General features: G+C 39.9%; 1 protein-coding gene across 1 annotated transcript in view; it reads right to left on the bottom strand.

Annotated features, from left to right (window-relative positions):
• Positions 1 to 15,154: 15,154 nt before the first annotated feature.
• nbas (NBAS subunit of NRZ tethering complex) overlaps positions 15,155 to 25,027 on the bottom strand; it is a 138,189-nt gene continuing 128,316 nt past the window's right edge. The window contains exon 52 of the mRNA XM_035679126.1: positions 15,155 to 16,263. Within this exon, the coding sequence (XP_035535019.1) occupies positions 15,988 to 16,263 (276 nt within the window). The 3' untranslated portion in view covers positions 15,155 to 15,987. The remainder of the gene's footprint in view (positions 16,264 to 25,027) is intronic.

The raw sequence follows: 25,027 nt of genomic DNA, 5'->3' as shown, positions 1-25,027 counted from the left end.
GTATGAAGTTGTATGTGTGTGTGTGTGTGTGTGTGTGTGTGTGTGTGTCTGTACACAGTATTTTAAGGGGCTGTAATGCTCCATTTCAGTCCACAAGCTGATAGAGTAATGGAGAGATGCTGACCTACCTACTGTACACACACACACACACAAACACATCTTTCTCTCCTTATGTCCAATCCTCTTTCCCCTTGCTCTTTCTAATTTTAAACTATACTCTTACGCATCTATTTTGTCATCCCATAAGCCAATCAAATTTTTTATTCTTCAAACTCATTATATAATCTCTCTCACCCTCAGAGGAAAAATAATGTGCACCTTTCACACTCTGTGAGAGCTCATTTTACCATAACTGCCTGACAAATTGAATGAAATAAATACACATAAAGCATGTAAAAATCCAAAAGCAGTGGATTAAACTTTAGCAAAACTTCAAAAAGCCAAACCAAACAGCCGGGGACCCTGATAGGAAATGTCAAGCGGCTTTTAAGGCACAAAGACAAGCCATTAAAAGAGTTGGCGTGACACAGCGTTTTAATATTCTATCGAGCATGCACCTTTGGAAATGTCATCGCTGCATTTGAGCTTGGTGTGATGGAAAGGCACCCGCTTGATTACAGTCATCATCCTTTCAGCCAGCCAAGACTTGAAAATACATTTACTAAAAATCCACTCGGAAACGTTTGCAAATGCCCACACTAACGCACACGCTTTCAGATGCATACTTTTTAATCACATATTCACACATATCAGTGCATTACAAGGAACGGAAAAATTATTCCGTACCCTGAAAATATCACAATAACAACAACAATAACTTGTTGTTTTTGCTTTGATATTTCTGATTTGTCTCCAACCACACCACACACACACAAACACACAAACATATGCTTTTAGCTTCTTTTAAACCTTGGTCAGAAACCTCCAATGACAAACTAATGACGGGTAAGTGTCTTCAAAGCAAAAGCACGCTGGGACTCGTTTGATGGACAGTCCAAACAGTAACTCTTGGTTTCAAAGATTAAAGGGACTTGAATTGGCTTGCAAACATGGGACTCAAGTGGTGTGTGCCCCAAAAAGAAGACAGTACCGCTACAATACCTCTGTGAGTCTGCCTTTGGTGCTCATAAAAGTGTCTTTGGTCCATAAATTGAAAATAAAATTGCTGTTTACCTGCATTTTTACATCTTATTTTCCCCAATCAGTGAAATGAGTGCACACATTATGAGACAATCTGGCTTGTTTTTGTGTTTAGTTACTATGGCAATGAAATGGGATGAGTAAATTGATAGAAAACTTCTACATTATTGTGTCCATTGCAGAGCTGATAGTGTAGGCGTAGGCTCAATCAGGTCATAATCAGAAAAATAATCTTCAAGCATGCTTGCAAAAAGAAACAAGGAAAAATTTAGACTTTCACTTTGAACTGGCTCTGCAGGTAAGTGTGTCATTCATTAGTGAGCTTTTTATTGATTATTGAAATATTGGAAAGGGCTTCACCACAAGGAAAAATCTGTTTTGTTAAAGGGACAAATTAACAAGTACACAAACAGCCACAGATGTCAACTTAATTAGTCACTGGAGAACTGCATTAATCTGGCTGAACTCAATTAGAGCTTTCAAACTTAATCAACACCCTATTTGCCCAAGAAACCAAAACAAGCCAGAGTCGATCTCTTTTCAACAGTCTTGCTCTTTTTTTGAGTCAGCACATTCTCATTTTTCACCAGTATTGGATTGGATTTGTGAGAACAGGTGGGAAAATTTTGTTTTGATCCCCTCATGTTTGAATCATTTGAGGTTAACACCCTTTGATTGGCTGCAGCTCCCTGTGGAACCGAGGCCGCAGCCCCAGCCGATCAGACGGGCTGATTGTGTTTGAGCCCATTGATTGACGGCTGGTGAAGATTAAGTTTGAAATGTGAACATGCATTGATTTGTAGGGAGATGTGTTATAATTCAATGTTCTTGCATGACTAGGAGCAGCACCACTGGTGGCAGAGAAAGATAACACACACATTTATATATAAAAATGAAACATACAGTGAGTATACACTTTATTTACAATATAAATTCTAATATAATATACATATTTATATATATTTCTAACATGCAGACAAAGTGATTCACACTACATAAAGAAACAAAGAGCACTTGAACCACAAGGATTAGTTTAAAAGCAACTAGGACATGATGATTTAGCAAATTGTGTCATGTCCAGAAAACTTTAAGTTAATTCATTCAGTTTTGTCTCGTGTGTCTATGGTTGTCTTGTATTTCTGTTTTATTTTTGGTTCCAACTTCCTGTCTGTCTCTTTCCCACCAGTTTTTACTTTCTCCTCTTGTTTGTTTCCCGCTCTTGGGATTACCTGTCTCCGCCCTGATTGTTTCCACCCTGTGCCCTTACCGTATATATTATATATATATATATATAGTCGTGTCGCTTGGTCCTGGTGCCAGTCGTCTGGTTTTCCATGGTGTCAGAGAACAGGCACTTTATCCCGATGGCCTTGCATTGGTCAGGTCTTGTGTGTTTGTCCACTTTGTTTGTAAAGTTGAGTGATTCTGTTTTGTTCCTTAGTTCCTAGTATACCTTGTTAGAGGTGAATTTTTTTAGTTAATAAAACCTTTATTTTGTAACCTTTTCGTCTGATTGTGGCATTTGGTTCTGTCCATAGTTCAGTCGTGACAAATTGTTGCTTTTCTAAATTTGTATCAAAATGCTGTACTTTGTATTCTTTGCAGCAACAGACATTATTTCAAGAGCATACAGGAGAATGTCACCGTTCAAGTCCATAAAAACAATCATTCTATTTATGCTTTCAGTCCAACGGATTACTGTAGGCTAGTTACAACAATAAAACTGTTTTTCAAATGTGACAACGCGGAGGCTGGGAAAGGTGGGCTGCCCTCCTCTCATTAGAAGGCGTAAAAAAGCCATCTTCATAAATGTCATGACATAAAGTAGTCCCAAACGATCAACTCTGTCACCATTGGCCTTGCAAGGTTCGGGGGGATTTAAAACAGCAGGTGGTGTGTTGAGCCATTTTTGAGCCATTTTCAACCCATGAAATGCAGATTTTCATGAATTAGATGAGAATGTCAAAATTAATACCAGCGCTGACGTTTTTCATCAGTCTTGTGGAGAACCTCTTTAAGATTGGCAAACAAAAACAAATTGCATCAAACTGCAATGGAACAGACTTTAATTATGATTTGATTACATAAGCATGTGACATAAACTTAAACCACTTTGCTCAAAAAAAGGTATTTTTTGTAAAATAATGGAAATTATGATTCTATCTTCATGTATAAAATATAATAACAGGTGTAATTATGTGACAACTTACTATTATGAAAAGATATTTATGATTAGTTCATGAAAGTTACGTCTTCTCTTTTAATCTTTTAATTAAAATCTTGTGTAATCCAAGAAAATTACATTAAATACACTTCCAAGAGAAGAAGAACATAAAGAAGTTATAGACAACAACTTCTGTTAGACATTAGGATTGTGGGAGGAGATTAGTGTCGCTAAAAATGACCACGGCAGTGACTGCGACACCTTTGACAGCTAAACTGCCTCGAGTCATGCTCAGACTTCTGGAATAAACAAGACACAGACAGACACGTTCAGTCAGCTGGGGAGGACAGACGAAGCACAAACACTGACATCAGTGACGAGAGAACCAAGCGGTCATGATGACCCAGACTGACTCCAACACAGAAATGCTGACAGAATGAGTACAGGTGTAGAAAAGATGTAAGAGTAGAGAGAGGACACCAGCAAAACTGAATCAACAGCAACTCTCCAGTGGCCACAGAGACAGCAAGCTAAAAGCTGTGACTGTTGAAGTGATAGCTACAGTGCTGTCGACTGAATCTACACTGACTGCTGATGGATGCCGAGTTCTACCGATTTCACACACCAAACTCAGTTTGAAACTGTTGTATAATGTTGTCTGTTGGTGCACACCATGCAGACATGTGCATCGCAAACGTCTCACATTTACCATCATAATCCTGAGCCTTTTTTAGTAAAGTTATTTGGAGCACTCTAACTATTAGCCCACCGAATCCTGGAGGAACTGTTCAGATAATCTGACAAACAGCGTCTCGAGATGAAGTCAGTAAATACAATTTTATAATAACCAAAAGGAATGATGGCCAAACCAATTCAAAACTGAAATTCCTTTTAGTCATTTCGACAATATATGGATCGTAGTGATATTATTGCAGCCTAACTGTCACTCTGAATAGTAATCAGCACTATGACCCAACAAACAAGGAGACAATTTTGTGTTGCCACTTGATCTCTAAAGCTCATTCCACTGCCGGATGGATATCTTTTGGCAATTAAGCTGATAAAAATACCTGCATATATGACGAGAGAAAGCAGTTTGACATATAGCACAGATGTGAGTGAGATATGCAGCTAAATATGGAAGAGAGGAGGCAGAGTGAGGTAAGTCCTCTCAGGGTGCATGAGTTAACATGACCACTCACACTTCTTTCTCATACCCAAACACATGCACGACTATCTCCACATTGGCATGCACACAAGGACACACACACACACTCTCTCTCACTCACACCCATGCACACACATACTTATAGCGTCTTTCTTTTCTTAATTAGCTTAAAGCCCTGATGTCTGGTTTCAGCTCTTCCTCTCAGTGTGGTGCCAGTGCTTCTGTTAGTTAAGATTTCAGCTCAACATCCTCCACTGCTCTCATCTCTCCCTCACCCTCCCTCTCGCTCATTCTCTGTCTCATCTCTCTCTTTTTTGCTAGCACACACACACACACACACACACACTTTGCCCACATCTCCATTGCAGTTCTCACCGTATTCCTTTCTTAATTTATCACTTCTCCTCTTCTTGCTCTGGATCATCCTCCCACTCGGCTTTTACCAGGAGTGTTATCTCATCACTGCTTTTTTTCTTGCATCTTCTCTTTTCATTGCCCTCTCTTTTTGCCCTCCACTTTTTTTCTTTTTTTTTTTTTTAATCTGCCATTTCAATGGGCTTCAAAAGCTTCACTGCCTGCCATTGTTATTGTTGCCTTGCTGGTTTTCAGTCCATCACTCTCTTTTCGTCTCCCCCCCTTCACACCCTTCGTGCCCTCCCTTTCTCACCCTGTGAAAGTGAGAGAATCGTTCACTGGAGCACGCTTGATGACATCTATCCAGCTGCAGTGTGACATCCTTTAACTGCGTGATGCATTAACAAACCCTCGAGGACGTCATACCCTCCAAAAAGAGCATCTGATAAAACACTTTTCCCTCTGCAAACAGGCCCCACACACACACACACACACACACACACACTCTAACAGTACATATATATTTCTGACCAAATGCCCACCCTGCACATGGATGGAAGTCTGTGTCAGAGTGTTGCCATGGTTACGGTGATCCTTGCTGTTCATCACGAGGCCGGCAGGACACCTGCAGGGAGAGAGTAGCAGGTAGCCTGAGCTGATGGCTGGGTATATGTGTGTGTGTGTGTGTGTGGGTGAGGAGATTCTGACAGACAGGCAGATGTTGTTGGGGCTAAGTATGAAGGAGGAGGAGGTTAGTCGAAGAAGGAGAAGGAGACAAAAACGCTGTTAGTGAGAAAGAGCAACCTGATCCTCTGGAGTGTCCAATTCTCTCAGTATTTTAACGCTCTGATGTTGTTTACCCCGGCAGCAGCCCTTATCATCATCAAAGCTTGTAAGTGACACTCTCCAAACGAAACTGTTCTGCGCCCCCTCCTCTGCCTCTTCCTCCTCCTCCTCCTCCTCTTTTACGATTGCCATGGTAACTGATTGCCTCATTCTCCTCTGGCTTGAATTTGCTCTGAAAACACAAACACCTGTTGTTCCTGTTGTTGTTGCTGCCTTCGATCTGTCTGTCATTACGCTGGATTGTTTGGAAAAGTTTTGCTCAGAGCAAGCCAGACGCTCTTCTAGTAAACAGTTGAAGGGGAATATACTGTATGCCAGGGGCGGAGCAGGAAACAACTATCTTCAAAGTTCTATAACTGGGGAAGTATCACCATCTATTGCAGTACAATGGCATATGGATTCACATATAGCAGATTTGTCAGCTCATTCTGTGAAGAATATTGAATCAACATACAAATGGTATAAATAAATAATAAACATCGGACAATTTCGGCCTCTTTTAGGTGGCAGGAGTGAAAATTAGTCATCCTCCAACATTTGTTGTTTTATGATTTCAGAATGATGAAGAACAATTAGATAGAAAATAGGATGGAGGCTCTACAGGATGTTTTTTGCCCTACAGATTTAAGGCATTCTGCTATTGAAAAATAGAGCATACAGCTGCTGTAAATGGGGAAAGAAATCTCCCCAGGGAAGCATGCCCCCGGACCTCTCATGGGCTAAGCCCCAAATGTTTACAGCATGCTATCACTGTAAACACACATTCTTCTTGGCCTTCAACGAAATTAACCTTAGTAAGACCCTGAAAATCCATTTTCTCGATCAGCTTCTTACTCAGACAGGGCTTAACATCAACATAAAATTGATGCCAAAGTTACAACAGTTTTGGTTATTTTTCAAGAGAAATGTTTGTATAAAATCACTGGTTTGAAGTAGGTGGGTCTCAGTGGAAAAGGGTGATGTCATTATTGACAGTTTATATTAGTGGACAGAGCTTCTGGGTGTGAAAGGTGAAGTCGCTGGGGAAGTGTCTTAAATCTGTATTGGCTCCAAAAATAGATCAGATAGTATTGAGTCTTATGAGAAAATGACCCTACTGCTCACTTTCCTTATGAGTTAATCACATCCACACAATCCTGATGAAGCAGATTAGCTGATTAGCAGATTGGTTAGCTGAACCAATATAATACCTAAAGATATTTTTTCTGTGCTTTCTGCCTTGAATATTTAATGTTATTGAGAAAAACCTAGGATTTGAAACTTGTAATGAGGCTTTAACCTTATTTAACTTATTTTTTTGCTCATATTTTATAAATACCCTCAAGGTTATTTAAGGTTTGACAGCATCACGTATTCCTTTTCAACTCCTCACTGAAACTGTATGATGTTTACACCCAGTAAAATGCTAAAACCCACGGCACCATGTTTTTTATGACTGCATCATTTTATCAACTGGAATTATTCTCTATGTGCATCACTTGTAAACACAAAATTCAGCCTGACACATTAGTTATCTTTGCAAATTTTGGGATCAACACTAGTATTTAAAAATAAGAACTGATTGACGCTTCGAGTATAGTTTGGCTGCACAGCAGAGTTTTTAATGACAGTAGATCTTCAAATTTTCATTTTTGTCTTGAAAATGTTTCCCTTTTCCAAGTGAAATAAGGACAAAAAAAGTACTGTTGCACAATTTATCATTATTATGTAATTAATTATATCTGTTGAAATCCGTGACACATGCAGACCTTACAGATTTAAAAATTCATAAACAGCAAACAGACTCAAAACACACAACCGTCCCACTGTCTTGAAACTATTCCTAATCATCCTGCCTACACTTAGGAAGGTAGAAAAGGTCTCCTAAACTCCACTTTCTACTGCGTGTGAGGTCTGTGTGTTCAATGGTAGCAGTTGGTGCTGATATTGGCTGAGTCAAGGTGTAGCAGAGCTCGAACATGGGAGCAGAGAAGATAAAAATTGCTGGTAATTTGCTCCATTCAGCCAAAGAGGTCGCCATCAATGAATGTCTGATTGCAGGAGAAGAGATAGCAAATGCTACACACGCACAGAGAAAGAGGGGGGGGGGGGCAGAATTGATATTCTGCACACGTGGGTGTACCGTGTACCGTGCGTTCACAGAAACATGCATGCTCCCAAACACGCGCTCTGCTGATAAAACTTTTACTGAAGTATTACCCAAACTTTCAACTCCTCTCCCTCCATCTATCCTTCCATTCCTCCTGCTCTCTCTCCATCCACTCCTCCCCTTCTGTGTTTGATGTGTTGAAAAAAAGAGACAGCACACTCATTTTTACAGCAGGGCTGAGAAAAAAAAATAAAAATGTAAACATCTCCCCTGCTGCTTGTATCGATTTGGCAGATCTGCTCGGTTCACGTCCTCTCTCTTTCTATCTCCTGCTTTCCTTTTTGCTTCAGCTCTGTCCTTAGACACGCACAAACAATCTTCCAGTCATTCTGGATCCCCAGTTCTGCACTTCCACCCACACTGTTCTGTCCCAGGTCTCAAACCCGCTCTCTACCTCCTCTCCAGCTCTCTCTCTCTTTTCATTCTCCTTTACAACTGAGCAACCAGCCTGTTTGGGAAACATACGGCAGTCAGTAACAGCTTGGGGGATGTGAATATGTGTGCGCCTGTAAAAGAGGATGGGGTGTTGATGCCGATATGTGAACCCATTACCAACTTTTATTTCGTCCTCACTTTAATAAAACAGCTGTTATAGAAACATTTGATGCTTACAGATACACTTCTCTCAAGTGTTGCTCCAGTCTTATCACATCCAGCAGCTTTTTGCAGAGTAAGGTGTCTTTTACTTCTGTAATTCTCATTTGCATAGTGGTAACACAGGCAGCACAGAACTGCTTCTATAGAATCACTGCCATATTGATCTATTATTAAATGTTACAATCCATCACATTCTCCACAAGCTGTGGGAGTTAAATTCACATATCTACAATGCAAATCAACTCATTTCATCAGTTCCATCAAATCATGTGTCATTTTCTGTCTTAGTTGTGCAGCGATCGGCCTCATTCTGCCATGTTTCAACTTTTGAGAAGAACTTTATGCTGCTGGCAAAATGTTTCACTTATTTAAGAAATTTAAGTCGAACTGATTTTTAAGTTGAAAATGAAACTAGAAATGTCAAGCGTTTCCAAGAGATTGTAAAAACACTATCACAGAGACTTTTAATATTGGTCATTTGTTGCAGAGAAAGAGTTAGTACTCTAGTTAGTCATTTCCTTCCATCCTTTTACTGATTATTTTTCCTGCTGCTCGATCATGGGATCTAGTCACAAGGCTAATATGTAGACAAATCACTACATCCAAAATCATTTTCATTCACTTTGCTATCCTGGGGGGAAAATGGTGAACAGGACACTGCCAGGAGGAAGCAGGGTCTGCTTTTGGAGCTAATGAATTGAAAGGTGGTAGCTGGTGCACAGACAGGCATACCTAATACCGAATTTGTGGCAGTTTTGGAAGAATTTACAATACTGGTATTGGTACTGAAACAACTCTAATTTTGACCAACTATCAAATAAGTGCAGTGCTCACAGGCAACATAATGCTGAATGTGCCTCTACAAAATGCACCCAGCCTTCAGTCAGAAAAATGCCACTACAGCTGCTACCCAAACACCAATATTCCGAAGTTACCTATAACACAATTAACTCAGTTTAGCTCAATTAACTTCACTGCCTCAGCAACAAGTAAAATGCTGGCAGTGATACACAATGAAAAGCTAGCTGCAGAGGCCCTGCAAAGAGGAAGCCTATATGTTTTAGCATCAGTCAATAAAGCATAAACCCACTCTGAATGCACACTTTTCTAAGCTGTTCGACAAGGCAAATACAACTCCAAGCACCTCTGTTTGCAGAAAAGGATGCCAGTATGTCACCAGCTCTTCAGCTATACAAACAAAGAGCAACAATTCCCAAGCTAGAACTGTTGTAATTGAAAAACAGATCCTGGACGAGTGCTCCAGTAATATTAAGAAAATGACTGATGGTCAGCTCAGTGCTTACGGTCACTCTCTAACACAATGTGTGTGTGTGGGTGAAAGAAAATAGTAATGGCTTAATGGAAGAAAGTGAAGGCTTGCTGGTGGCTGGTGGTGGGGCTTACCTCAAGCATCTGCAGTTAGCAGTGCCTTTTAGTGAGGAAGACTGAAACATATCTTTGTTTGTTTACAAGGAAACTCTGCAGGGAGCCTTTAACACACCTGGACCTCTGAGTTAAATGCCTGCCCACTACCCTGAAACTGATAATGTGAGCCTAATTATGAGCCAACCGCTCAACTTAACACTTGTTTTGTCCATTAGAATAAAGTAAAACATCAAAGACAAGACAAACACTTTTGTTTTAAAGAGCAAATTGTGATAAAGAGCCACTTTTGAATTTATATATTAGTAAAAACAGTATTTCTGCTGTTACCCTTTTCACATCAGAGCTGCAACCTCTATTAGCACTGCAGTGAAAAAGGTAACAGCGATAATGTTGGTCCAACGTCCTTGTTCTCTCCTTCTATGTTATTCTGTTTTACTAAAGCCCTCCCATGTGATACAAATCCTGCAGTACTATCGTCAGTCAGGACCTTCTAATTCTCGCTCTTCTTTCTCTTCAGTCATCATAATGTTTGACCTTCAGTAATTTCCCATCTCCCTTGCTTTTCTGACTTCCCACCTCATTCGTTTTATTACATTCTTTATATTCAATACTAAGACTCTCTTTTTAAAATCTGTCTTACTCCTAAAGTATCTGTTAGAAGGGTTTTGTTTTGTATGCATGCGTGTGTGTATTTCAGGGCGCTACAAGTAGAGGATTTACTAGACAGACACAGTCACTCTGTGGAGGGTAAGGCTGCAGGTCAAAGACAGGTAAGACAGGATGGATGAAAAATAGAGAGGTAAAGGAAACAAACATGGCCTCGGAGGGTGAACGATTTCCCAGAATTCAGTCTGTTGACAAGGTGGAAGGCGTGTGAGGGATTTCCTGGAATGCAAACTATTTTTTACTCCTTTTCTCTCCTTTCATGTTTTCTATTCTCTTTCTCTCATATTGTAGACTCTGGAGAGGACTCATAGGCGCAAGCTAAATGCCTTGTTTCAAAGAGAAAACCTCTCTTCAGCAGAGGAGAGAGTTTGTAACATCCTCTCTCATTCAGCTTCCCCCTGGGGGGACACAAATTCTTTTTCTCCTTTCCCCCCCTCTCACCTTCTGGATGGATTGCGATGATGGCTCACTGTCTGCTCTGAGAGCTTTGTCAAACAGATTAAAAAAAAGGATGCTGACACTTGACAGGTTGTGACACTGTTTACCAAACCCCAGCAGTAGGGGAGGTAGACCTTAACAACAAGTCCCAGAGTTGCTTGGAGTCTGTCTGTGCACACAAGCAAAGCCCAAAAGACTTGTTGTAGAAAAGCATCTCACTATTTAACTCCATTAAAAAGCCAGCCCTTGTAAATTGCAATTCTCATCACTAATCTTACCTGTGAATCCTGCCTTTATATTAGCAGAAGTGAATATTTCCTGCCCATTTTCATGCTATATCTGTGTGTTCATGTAGCTCATGTTAAGCACTACTCCATGTGAATGAGGAATGTGTTAGTAAAGAGGTCAGACTGAATGATAAATTAAGGTTAAAGTCAATAAAAGTGAAATTTTTTTTCAGTTATCATGAAAGGGTGGTGCAAGCTGAAAGGGAACTTGGAAGACTTAGATCCAAACAGGCAGGAGCCCTTTAATCCTCAGCATGGCTTTGTCAGCATCAACTTTTTAGGAGTTCTTAAAAGCATGAATATTATGCATAATATGCATAATAGAGTTTCTGCAGAAAAAATGTTGGTGGTTTTAATATTCAAAAGAGATGTATAGGGTGTTAGGGAACATAATGAAAGTGGACAAGTCTATTTTGAAGAAAGGTTTAGGAAACTCTCATCAAACTTGTATTTGAACACACAAAAACATTCCCATCACACATTTAAGACCTTACAAGATCAAACAAATGCACCAGATCATGTTTTACCCACAATACTTACAATCAGGAGATAATAATTGGGAAATCAATCATCAGTCACCATGAGCTGTATCAGAACATACTATACAGTGTTGGAGGTAAAGATCTTAAGAACACTGAGCATGGCTGGAAATCTGGATGGATGTTATCTATAGTGGGATTCCTGATTAGCTTAATGGATGGACCTGTTACACAGCTAGTTCTGATGAAAACTGGAGGGGTGGAGATTGCTAATTCTCACACAAAAATGTTAGCTGATAGCAACAAAGAAAAAAATAGTTTTGAAATTCGGACAGCAACAAAATGATGGCAAAATCTGCTTGGTTAAACCTGTAAAGACGGATTTTTTGGCCACTTGGGGGCAGTACTGAAATATTATCACCTTATAAAGTTAATATATATGATACATCCTGCAGACACAAAGCAACATTGCCATTCTTTTATAGTTGTGTTTCTGGTACCTGGCAAATTCGCTCTCCTTTTAGCGTGGTTGTTCCACAAATTTCTAAGAAAAACTTTTAGTTCTTTAGCTGCCAAATGCTGTACTTTCTTCTCCAGTTTGGTGCTAACTTTATCTCTGCCTTTTGGTCCTAGGCAGGTAGCATACAGTAAATATTAACATCTTAATTTTTTTTTTGCTGAAAACAGTTGCTTGCTGCGGTTGAAAACCGAAACAATGAGCTTAAAGATGCTAAAACAGCTGAGGTGAACTGCAGAATCAGGTGATTTTTCTTTTAGGGATCGTCACTAATCGACACTCCTGTCATAATACACATAGAAAGTACATGTGCAAGGCGTAATCATATAGAAAATGTGTGCCAAACTTTCCTTGGTTGATTTCTTTCCCCCTTGTGTCCTTGCTGAAAGTGTGCTGAGAAATAAGATGCAAATGCTGTGTGGACATGACTGAGAGGCTGTTTGGCATTTCAGGTTTGTTTGTGTGTGCGTGTGTTTGTGTGTGTGTGTGTGTGTGTGTGTGAGTATTTTAAGCAAACACGCAAAACAGTGGTCCCCTGGGTTTATCGGGATCAACGGGTCAAAACACTGTGCCAAAAAAATACTGCAGTGATAATCCACTTGCTCCTCATTTTCCCCTGTCTCCTTGCCTTTTATAGCTATCTCATCTCTTTCTCTCTCTCCCTCTGTTATCAATATGTTAATCAAATTCTGTCTTAATGTTCTACCAGCCTCACCTCACCTCCTTTAGGGTTCAGATTTCAACGTATTTTCATTCTTTTGATTTACCTAAATGGCTGTTCTCAGTGCCACTCTCTTACACACAGGTGTATAATTACTTGTCTGTCAGGTACTTTTGGCCGAACGTTAGCCTGACACAGTCTTTTTTTGCTCAAACATTATCTGAAATCTACCACTTTGTTGCGGTGTTGAAAGCCAAAGGTCTGAGCCTGCTGGTGTTGATTCGATCAACCTGATGACTGGAGGATTCCACAGCTCAGATTGATTACAATGAGGCTTCATGTAATCTTGTTAGTTTAGCACAAAGAGATTTTATGATTTTATGCTGGCCAGGGCTAAAAACGGACTCCCGCTGTAGCCCAAGGGTATGTCCAAACTTGGATCGATTACTATCTGAGACCAATTTAATTCATTTTGCAGAGTTGAGATAACATGTCTGACACAAGGGAATGAGCATCAGTGGATTTTCTTAAGACTGCAAAGCCCAGTCATCTTTATAAGTATCAATGTCTGACACTGGCTTAGAATAGCACTAAATGGCAGACATATGAGTGAAGGAGTGGAGGCCTGTGAAATTGACCCATTAATCTTTACAGTGTTTTTTCCTCTTATGGTATAATGTTGACACTTCCTTAAGTGTTAGCCAGCCTGCAAAAAGCCCTTCTGATAGCTTTGTGTCTGGTTGGATTTTCATATATCACTGAGAGAAGTATTGTCTCATTTTCCTCTACCCCTCCACAGGTGGGGAGATTCACTACTCTCTAGTTTGATATATAGACCACCCACCCCATCCCGATCTTATATATGGGCCTGAAACACAGCAATATTGCTGTCAGGGTAAATACCTCCGAGCAACAGCCCTTTATTCAATTTCTGGCCTGACGCAAGCTGCTCTGCTCTAGCAGCTGTTTTAAATGTTGCCTGCCAAAGTAAATTACTGTTGAATATTTCACAATATTGAAAACATTTATATTCTTATTTTAGTTATCCTAAAAGTATTGCCAATGACAGAGGGGTGAGGCAGGGAAAACCCACTGTGCCCTCATGGGGCAAAAAGATAAGGGGATCTCAAACTAAATATATATAATAGCAATTTAACCGTGGGGAATAAAAAGAAATTAACTTCTATTTAGTCCTTGGATGTAACAGAAAAAAGTCTTTAGTCTTTACAGAAAAAGCCATGCTGAAATCATTATGAAGTTTATTCATTAAATTAAGGGATTAAGTACAGCAGGAGAAAGTTAACGAGCAAATATGGAAACATGATCTGCTTATTACTGCCTGAGCAGATTTAAATGGGCCTTGAAGCCACTGGTGCCACAATTCCATAAGGTAGCCATCAAGAACGGTTATAGCTAGTTTTCAACAAGATGCATCTGGATAATTAACTACAGCACGTTGCAGATGTGAAAAAAAAAGAAAAATGAAATTAAAATGTTTCTGAGCTCAAAAAATTCTGAGGAAAAAGTGGCTCTTTCTTGCTTAATCACCATCCAAACCCTGTATTCCCACCTACTGTTTATTAAAGTGATGTTTTACTTTGATAGGGCAGATTTTTTTTTTTTTTAGTGCACATACAAAACAAAACTGGCAGCTCTGGGGACCTGCAGTCACCAGCACTTCATTAGTTTTATTCTGAACACACAGTCTGAAAAACACACTTCTAACAATGAACAATTTATCTAATTTATCTTGTACAAACAAGATAAATTAGAAAATTATTTTTCTCTCCTTTCGCCTGCAACCAACTTCTCAAAAAATAATTTTTGCCCGTTTGCAATCAGTAGAAAAATTTGTGTATTTGGTAACAGCCCATTCGGACCAAAGGTGAAAGCAGTTGGTCACTCCAATCCCTCTATGGAGTTATGAATGCTGACCAATGTAAACACTTTACAAAACTGCTTTAAAATCATTGTGCAGAAAAACTAAAAGTGCATTTGAGGGCACACTGGATGTTTGGGTCAGAGGGCTGTAATTATCTTGGAACAATGTGGAAATGCTGTAATTATAATGCAAATGTTTTGAGTGCATTCATTATGAGATGGAACGCAAATCTCTGTAAAACCCATTCATTAAAAAGAAAAGTAAAACTCACTGAAATGTTAACGGAGGTCGACTTTGAAAAATCTTTTTGGACAAAAAGAATAAAGAAGATTGCAAAGACTTAAATGTTACCCAACTGTGGAATTCACCACCAGCGCCATTATAAAGAAACGACTAAAATTAAAACACGAGGACTCATTCTCATGTCAATACATCTCTTTATTTCAGCTCAGAAAGGTGGGACACAAGAAAACCTGTATTTCATAAAGTGAAACATGCCGGCAACGTCACTGTGTGCGTAACCACACACATACATGTTTATTCCTCATCTTCATTAGCTCCACATGATATCGCTGGGTGTTCGTATACAGTAGATGTGCATACATACACACACACACACACACACACAGCGCGGGGCAGCTGTGGGGCTAATTTGTTTAGAAGGAATTAATTAGACATTATTAGGGAGAAAACAATGGAGCAGAGGCAGGGTGTTTAACGGTGGGACGTCAAAGAGGCAAACCTGTCACGGAACAATAGGCTAATATCCACCCACTGCTTCCCAGCTACTGCTCAATTACTTTATCACACAATAGGACATGGTACACAACCACACACACAAATAAATGCAAGCAGCAAGTGAATTTTGTGATCAGCCCTCAGTCTGAACATTCATTCATGACTGAGAGACAGAAGCGGTTGTGTTTGTGTGTTTCTGTGTTTCTAATTGAGCAGATGTTTCAGTATTAAAGGTATCCGCTCTTATACCTTCAAGGCAGACACTGCAGCTGCTGTGTCTTCAGTTGATGAACCCGAAACCCAATTACAGAACAAAATGCAGAAGTATGGCCTGATATCACTTCTATTCCTGCCTTGCACTAATTTCTTCAGATCTCAATCCAATCTCATTCCACTCCTCTCTCAACACCTTCCCACTCTTCTTCTCTAAATCTGCTTTATCACCGCGGTCCGTGGCTACGCTCCAAACTGCCTCCACGTCACGTTCTTTCCCTCACACCTTGTTCTTCCTCCCCTCACAGCCACTTCTTGAGAACGGCCAAGGCAGAGTTGAAGGTGAACTGCGCCTGGTGGGTTCCGCGGTGAGCCAGCAGCAGGGAGCCCGCTTCGGGCCCGTGGCCTGCCGCCAGCAGCTCAGCGGCGGCTTTCTCAACGTCCCAGCCTCCCTCCTGCTGGTGGGATAGCATGTGGGAGCTGAGCAGGGGGTACAGGGCTGAGGAGACGCAGCCCACCAGGAGCCCGGCATCCAGGAGCAGTGAGAGGAGCTCTGAATCGCAGGAGGAAGCTTTCTCCTGGGGGGGAAAAAGAGAGGAGAAAGAGTAAACACACATTTGGTGATAAGAGTCAGGAGAAACTTACTTTCACTTTTAACTGTGATTGCATTTTTTTTTTCCATCCTGTGGATATGTGCCAGAAGTAACAGCCAGAACTTTGGCAAATATGCAACCAGTCTGTCTGCCAGGTAACGAGCTACCATTCAGCAGACCTATTATACTCTAAACACCCACTGGCTGATAAAACAGTGACTGGTAGATTTGGAGATTTACCAGTGGCAGTGGTCTGTGGAAACAAGAGGCATTGTAGCTTCCTGCTGCAGCAGCAGTATTTGGAGGCTTTGCGGGATTATAATGTTCCACGCTTGAAGAAACCTGATGAGGTCAGAGTGGTCAAATCTTGTGTTGGCCCTGTGGCTGACCATCAGTCCCATGGCTTACACACACGCTTACACACACGCTTACACACATGCTTACACACACACATTTTTTCTAAATATTCTATTATCTATCATCACACACCACACACACACAAGCTATTCTCTTCTTCATCTGCAGTTCTTTGCAGTTTTCTCAGTTACCAAAATAATTCTGAACACATGTTCATACAGCCATAAACAGTCCTTTACGTAATATTTTAATCCCATCTTCCGCCTCTTTACATCAATGAATCGCATGCAAATTCAAACAGCTAATAGCTGTTGGGGCTTCTGTGAGTGGTTTATAGGCCATGGGGAAGCGAGGTTCAGTGAGTGCTGGGGTTGAGAGGCCGTCTTTCTGCTTCTCTCTGTGACTCAGCCCATCTATCCTGCATCCTCTCACCTGTTTGCTGTCTCTATTATTAAGTTTGCACTTGCACAACTATATGTGTGCACACACACACGGACAACAGCGAGTCTCTGTCAGGGTATTTCTGGAGCTGAGGCAGATCAATTATAAATGTGGAGCTCATGTCTTCTATTCTGTAGTAGAGAAGGGGAGCAGACCCGGATGAATTTCTCTCCCTCAACTCTGGAATCTCTCATCTCTGTGCTGGCGTTGCTCTATTTTTCTCTCCTTGAAGGACAATTCAGAAAAAAAAAATCTCTTTACTCACGAATATTAGTGAACCTGAACGTCTCACATGAGAGCTATGAGATGTTCAGCGGTTGTCATTGACAATGACATTATCCTCAGGTTGAATCATGTTTTCCACTTTTACCTTGTAGTATTGTGAGCAGATCTGAAAAAGCACATTCATGGTTTCTGAATCTGGATGCATTTACAATTTAAATACAATACAAGTTCATGGCTGCCTTGATATTAAAGGGAAACAGAGAGAGTTGAAATATACTTACAGTTGTAGAGAAACAGTATGTCACGCATGACTAATAGCTTAATTTATCTCTTCCATTGACAGACGGGACCAGATGAATCATACAGAGACAAAACAGGAACATATTTGAGTCTTGAGACAGAGGAGTTCATCCGGTTATAATGAGAATTAAGGGAAAGAAAGACAAGAGAGAAGGGAGGGCTTGGAAGTGTGGAAAATATATGATGGAGAAAGATGGAGGGTGAGAGCTGGAGAGGAGAAAGGACTGCACTGAAAGCATCGGATACATACATTTTTAAGTGCACCAACTGTTTCCAAGAGCCAAGTGCACACTAGAACCAAGGAAAGACACTTCAAAACAACTTAACACTTTAGCTTCAAACTTTTGATTTTGGTGCCTCAAAGACGCCCAGAGAACAAAACTGCTCTACATGGGATTTCTTGAGCAGCAGTGAACACTGACCTATTTTAAAACTCAATATTTCACAAAGCTGATTTCAAAGTTTACAGATGAAGGAACACAAATTTCTCAGAAGTACGGACAAAATATGATCAAATTGTTGATCTCTAAGTTTTGGCCATCACTCCTACATTGGTTATGATGATATTGTACTCAACAAAGTATCTCCTGACATCTGGGAACACTTTGACAAGACAACAATAAAGTCAAGGCAAGGCAAGAAACACAATGGTAAGATGATGACACGGACAAGTGTTTAGAAAGACTAAAAAGCAAAAGTGAATGTCAGAAAGTGGACACGAAAAACCTGCGTGCACACAACAACAGCAAGCACAGTAGATCCAATTTGGATGTATAAAACAGATCGTTTGGGTATTCATTTCTCTTACAGATAGAACAGAAACGATTAGTGGATGAACAGCAAATTAATTGTCAACTATTATACTATAACTATTATAAGGGAAAACAACATTCATTCTTTTGTTGTAGTAGAATAAATGTGGAAAAGCCAGAATTGGTTCAGTTATGTATGTTTGTGTATGTGTTGTATTTTTATCTACAACCTTCCTCCTGGAGTGTTATTTGTGGGAGGTTTATATTTATGTTTGGATATTATTTATGGTATTATGTTTATTTACTGTGCTCTTAGATGGTGATGGATTAACATGTCAGAATGTTTGCTTTGTTGCTAGTTAAGGTGACTGAATAATCCTATAAGTGATGGATCATGTAAATGACCAGTTACGAATATAAAATATCCATTCATTCATTCATTCATTCATTCATTCATTCAAACTAAGAGTCTACAGCCACTTGGTGGTGTTTTGAGCTACATGCTAACATGCTCACAATGACAAAGCTGACAGGTGTTATGTTTATTGTATTAAACATGCTGAGCGTTGTTTGTTAGCATGGTAACCTTTGCTAATTAGAACTAAACACAACTTATTTTGGTCATGAACCAAAGTATTAGACATGGACATTTTGACCTGCTGTTGGTGCTAGAGGAAATGTCAGAGGAACATTTATAACAATTCATCCTGAAGGAGACATGAATTGTAAGATTTCAAATTAATTTCATGGCCATACATGTAATAGTTTTGACTGAGATATATCGTCTGAAGCCCAACTGGTGGACTGACATTGCCATCCTTAGAGCCCCGCCACTAGCATCGCTACAAGACCAAATATTTAATAAACTGGAGTTATTCTTCATTCTATTTTTACGTCGTTAAATGTGGCCTTGTGGTGCCATTTGGGCCTATTAAAGTGATTAAAGGCTGTACAAATTCATTTGACTTGATTTGACCTGAAGGCGTGCTAATCACTGAAATCACCTCTGCAGTGTTTGGCTGTAATGAGGGCTCATACCTACAAAATACAAATGACTCTTCACGGTACACACGTGGAAACCACTGGTCGGAAATCTCTACTGAGTGACATCCAAAAATAAGAGCATATTTATGTCACTCTGATGGAAATGTATCACTGTATCAGCCATCAGAAGGAGGGAAATGCAGGTGCCGGTGTTGTGGATGCTTTAGATATCACACCTGCAGGGCACTGCAGGGGAAGCCAGTTTAGAAAGTAACAACAAACATATATTATCACATCCCATGAGTTTGGGCTAAATGGTATGTGTACAGATGTAGAGGACCATTATGTGCACATTCTGTCTTTCCTACACTTCCTAGTCCATTATGGAAAAGAGGAAAAGCACAGAATATCACCCGAGCCCAGGCCTGGTTCTCTATGCTCACACACAGGCCACACACACACCACACACCAACACACACACACACACACCACACAGCACACACACACACCACCCACACACACACAACACACACACACACACACACACACCTCACAAGGTATTACAGTTTGACGGTGTCAAGAGAGACAGCAGATTTGAGTCTTAGAGTCAGTTGGATTGACAGTCGAGCTGAAAATAGATGTGAAGGAGCAGCAGATAGAGATATGGAGGGATGGAGGGGAATCTTGATATCCGAGCGGAGCAGATAACTTTATGTCCTTTTTACAGCACGAACAGCTCTGTCACATTTCAGGCACTTCTGTTCGTCCACAGCTCACACCTACTCTAAGCATGCAGTATATGGTAGACAGCTGATCACTGCCTAAACATACCCCCCGCCCCAGATGTAATCCCTGTTTGGTGTCAAATTGAATGCATTAATTTGTGTTAATTTTGTATTTGGATGTCTGAGGTTTTGGGAAAAAACAACTATTTATTCATTTCTAATGCCACCTTTAGATATTGCTATTCAATGCTTTACTAATGTATCTAATGTAATCTAATGTAATATCTTCATCTGGGGGCCTTTTCAAGCAAATATTGATATATGTGATTGTTTGTAATTAAATCATCATATATTTCTGCCACCCCTTAAAGTCACCCTATTGCCAACCATGAATAATTCTCTAGATATGCCCCTGCTTGGACGATACTAATTCAATTACTGATTTACTACTATTTCCGACTACTTCAAGCTCTAATTAAAGGAATAATTCAACATTTTGGGAAACGTGTTGTGTGAAAGTGTATTTGCTTTCTTGAGCTTCACGTAGCAGAATGATGTTTGGGCAGAGTTTGACACTAGAAGGACATTTTAACATTAAACTATTGAAAGTGGAAAAATTCTCTGTACTTCTTAAAAATCTGATTTTAAGGGGCGGGGCATATGAGTATAAGGCATACCAGTCTTTATGCCAAGAGCTAAGCTAAGTTAACCACCTGCTGGCTTCAGCTTTATATTCAGCGTAAAGACATGAGTGTTATGGTTCCTCTCATCTAACTCTAAGGAAGGAAGGAAATGACAAAATGACCAACCATCCCTCAGTTTGCAGCATTATTAGCTATTACATTTTAACTGTGTTTTACATATATGAAGAGTTCTCACATATAATTGGTCTCATAAACTAGAGCACAAATTGACGAATTTGATTGTTTTAAATGTGTTTTTGTATTTTTTATGATTTAAATGACATTTGCAGCCGAAGTGCACCATAAACGTCACGGTTCAAATTTCAGGTACACTATCCTCCGAGTCGACTCTACAGCCAACAATCCATCCATCCATCCATACTGCCCCTATCCTCACCTTTCCTTCTCTTTCTGTGATTTTCCCCAGAGGTCTGTTTAGGTCCTGTCTTTACAAAAAGTTCATCGCAAACAGAATCTGATTGAGGAGGGAATACATCCATCATGCCACCCTTTCTTTCTCAAAGGTCAACAGCTTGAAGAACATGAAAACCTGTCCTGCAGTTTATGGTTTTTGTTTTTTTTTCTGCGCAGGTGTATTTTTATGAGGTTAAAAGCCCCTCAAAATTTTCTCTGAAGGTTCAAACAACACTTTGCCTGTCTCTTCAGTGAAGCGAAAACAAGAGGCATCTTCTGTCTTGTGTTTGTGCTCGCGCTCTCAGCTGGCGTGTGCAGTGAGTGAATGAACAAACACTCAGCGTGACAAGAGAACTCACACATCAAACTGCAGCCATAAGATGTCCAACCCCCCTCTCACTCTTGTTATTACCTTCTCATTTCTTGCTGTCTCGTCCTGTGAAAGACAGCCAAGGTTGTCTTTCCTGTTTGTTTTCAGCGGACACTAAATGTTGCCTGATTGGTCTGGTCAATTTTTCACACCCTTGTTTTCTATTCTTGGTCTGCATGTCTCTCATTTCCTGTATACATCCTCCTCCGCCCTCTCTCTCCCTGAGCTAAACCCGGCTGAGAGCTTAATTGGAATTACCGTACACGTACAATGCCTAATGCATAATGCATGGCCAAGCCTTCTTTTATCATTTAAATCATAAAGCTTCTTTGGAATGCCAGACAACACACAACTATCTCCTTCCCTCCTCCTTTCATCCTTTTCTCTCCCTCCCTAAGGCTCTGCTTCCCATCCCTCCATCCAAGCTGTCCCTAGACTTTAGTGGTGCACTGAACTGAGCGTGGACAAACACACACACACACACACACACACACCAAACAGTCCTTGCTTACAGCGCGACATGATTGAAAGTGACAGAAGAAGAGGCTGTGAAGCCAAAAAAAATAAAAATAAAAGTGGGCTGTGACGCATGTGAGCAAACACAAACACACATACATACACAGTGAGCAAATCGGGGATCAACACACTGTGTTGCAAGCAAACACAGCTAGATTAACAGGTCCAATATGGCACAAAAGCTGTAAACAAGCCCACTTCAACAAGCAATTAGACACATAATCACTCCATCACACACTCAGACACACACACACGTCTCTCGTCTTCACACTGGGCAGATGTAAAAGGTGTATTTGATTATTTGGAGAGGTGACATTTCTTTAAAGGTAAATAAGATACTCAGCATTTAAAGAGTGTGGAGGGTTGGTGTATTTATTCATTTTAAAGTTTGGTTGTACAGCATATTTTTCTACACTCCAAGCTTAAATCGGGAGACCAAACCTAACCAGGGTATATGGTGATCTTCAAAAAAATATTTTAGAGACTGCTTTCCTGTATTATAGTAAATTTATGGGGTCATTTTGTTGCTGAAATGTGGAGTAAAAATTAGACCTTTAGGAGAATCTGAACTGTTGCATTGAAAAACAAACATATTTCCCCCTAGGGATCAATATTATTTTAAGTATTTCTGATTCAGAAAGAGGACTGTGGATCATCAAAACCAATACAACATTTAATGTGATTAAGACAGGTTAAGTTAAATTAATTAGGCTCACCAATAAATAAAATTAAAATAAAATAATAATTATTAATAAAATTAAAATTTATTAAACTAGAAAACCAGCCTAGAAATAGAAGAGAAGGGAAGTTCTTCGCTGAACTTTTTTAGATTTGTCATATTTTTCTCATTATGTCAGAGGAGCTTTCCCAGATATTTACTCATAAAACTCCGAAGCCTGTTCCGACACCTTGCCAGCTAAATTAAGCTATTAACTAATGGCACTGTCTGATAAATAAGAGCAATGCATGATAATGATTTGATGATTTGATTTTCAAATTTGTAGCACACACCTCCAGGGGGTTCTGGCATCAAATTATTGGTGAGCCTAATTAATCTAACCTAACCTGTCTTAATCACGTTAAATGTTGTATTTTTTATGGACACTTCAATTTGTCATAGATGTGAAATTGCAAAGCAAAGTGAGGCAAAACTCTTCATACAAGAAAGGTGTTGATGTTGGAGCGGTCTGTCAACTAAAGTCACACAAACTGTCTACTTTGGGCTCTGGGGGAGCACAGCGCTGCTGTTGTTCTGTCTTGTCCGTCTGTACGCTGTCAGTGTCTTCTTTTCTCATCGCTAAGTTATCAGTTTTAAATTCGTTTTTCACTGCGTGAGAAAATAAGCGTGTGGTGTGAGACCGTGTGAGAAGTGTTAATTGCATTAGTCCCATGCTTAGTGCATCAGAGTTGGCAGCTATGTGAAAATCTATATTTTGAAAATGCAAACACTATACACTATAGAAAATAACAGTCTGATCTTACATTTTCTTATCCCTCTTATAACACTAGTGCAAACTAGTTCTATACTGCAATATAAGAACAAATGCTGTTCTGATGGGGATGCTAACTTTTTGCCTATGACACATAGCTTTAGCCTCTTTTAACACAATATCATGTATGTAGCCATCAAGTGCAGTATAGTAGATATAATCCCCCTCACAGGTTTCTTACTTTTAAAAAAGTCATTAAAACGTCAAACAGAGGTGGCATTTTCAACCAATTCATTGAACAGTTGATTAATTAAAGTAAAATCTGATGTGGAAGCAAAAGAGTAAGCCAAAGAGACAAAAATAGGTTTTAAAAAAAGTGCTGGAACATTTCGTTGCAGCAAACTTTGGTGTGGACTGCAGCTGTGTATGCGTGTGCCGTATCTATATATGCTGCACGTTGCAGTGACAGCTCATTGATATTGGCAGGGCAGCTCTTATCAACCCCTTATCTCTGTCTTCCATTATTGAGGCTGGTGTTAACCCCTGGCTCCCTGCTCCACTGCTCCCCCTCTGCTCCTATATGGTCCATACATCTTCAGTAGAAGGAGCGGGGTGGAAGAGGAAGGAGAGGAAAGGAAGAAATTATGGGAGGGAGGGAGTTTAAGACAAAAGAAATAAAAGCTTGCATGCCTGCACTGCATCATTAAGAACAATACAACCACTTCTTCATTACCTGTGCTCTCTACTACTTCTTTGTCTCCCTTTCAAGCCATATACTTTACTCCCACTCTTTTCTTCCCTCCTTCTGTTTTACTATGCCCACCACTGTCTACTCCACAGCGAGGCAAGACACAGTAAATATGAAGCCAAAAGAACACATACATACACCACATACACTACAGCCAAACAAATAACTTGTTCTCATTTACTTCTTGTGTCAAGTGGTTTTTCTATAACACCATTTTAATTAAAAACTAATCTTCAGAATTAATCTTTTTTTATCGTGATCTCAAGGGCATCTCCTTTATGAAGAAAAAAAAAAAAGTTGTGTTGATACTGGGAAAAACAATGAGCACAGTAATCTATGACATCAGATACGGAGCAGAGTACCAGAGAACACACATCGTTGGGGCAGCGCTTGAAGATAAGGTCTGCCAATCACTTAGAGTGACATGCCATTTTCATGTATTTAACCAGGAGCGCTGCTATTTGCAGAGTTGATAAATACATGCTGCACTGCGTCCAAAATCAACCACATGCTTGTTAATTTAAACATGAAAAAGAAATTAAGAGTGACACTTAGGAAACCAGTTCATATGGTTTTCCATGTTTAATTAATTTTATCTGGTATGCTGGAGATAAAAACTATGAAACAAACTGTGAGAAAAGAGCAGACCTTAATGAAATAACTCAACTGACCTTCTGATCGACCAAGCTGAACTAAAATCAATTATTTCTGATCCTCCTTTGATAAAATCTAGTGATCTGCTAATGGCTAGCTGCTGACAAGTCCTGGCTATTTGTAGATCTGATAAAAGGCTTCAGGGTGTTC

Source organism: Morone saxatilis, unplaced genomic scaffold (genome assembly GCF_004916995.1).
Source record: "Morone saxatilis isolate NCDOM2014 unplaced genomic scaffold, NCSU_SB_2.0 Contig7, whole genome shotgun sequence".
Lineage (NCBI taxonomy): Eukaryota > Metazoa > Chordata > Actinopteri > Moronidae > Morone > Morone saxatilis.
Note: the sequence above shows the minus strand (reverse complement) of the source record. Positions and strands in the feature narration are given on the sequence as shown.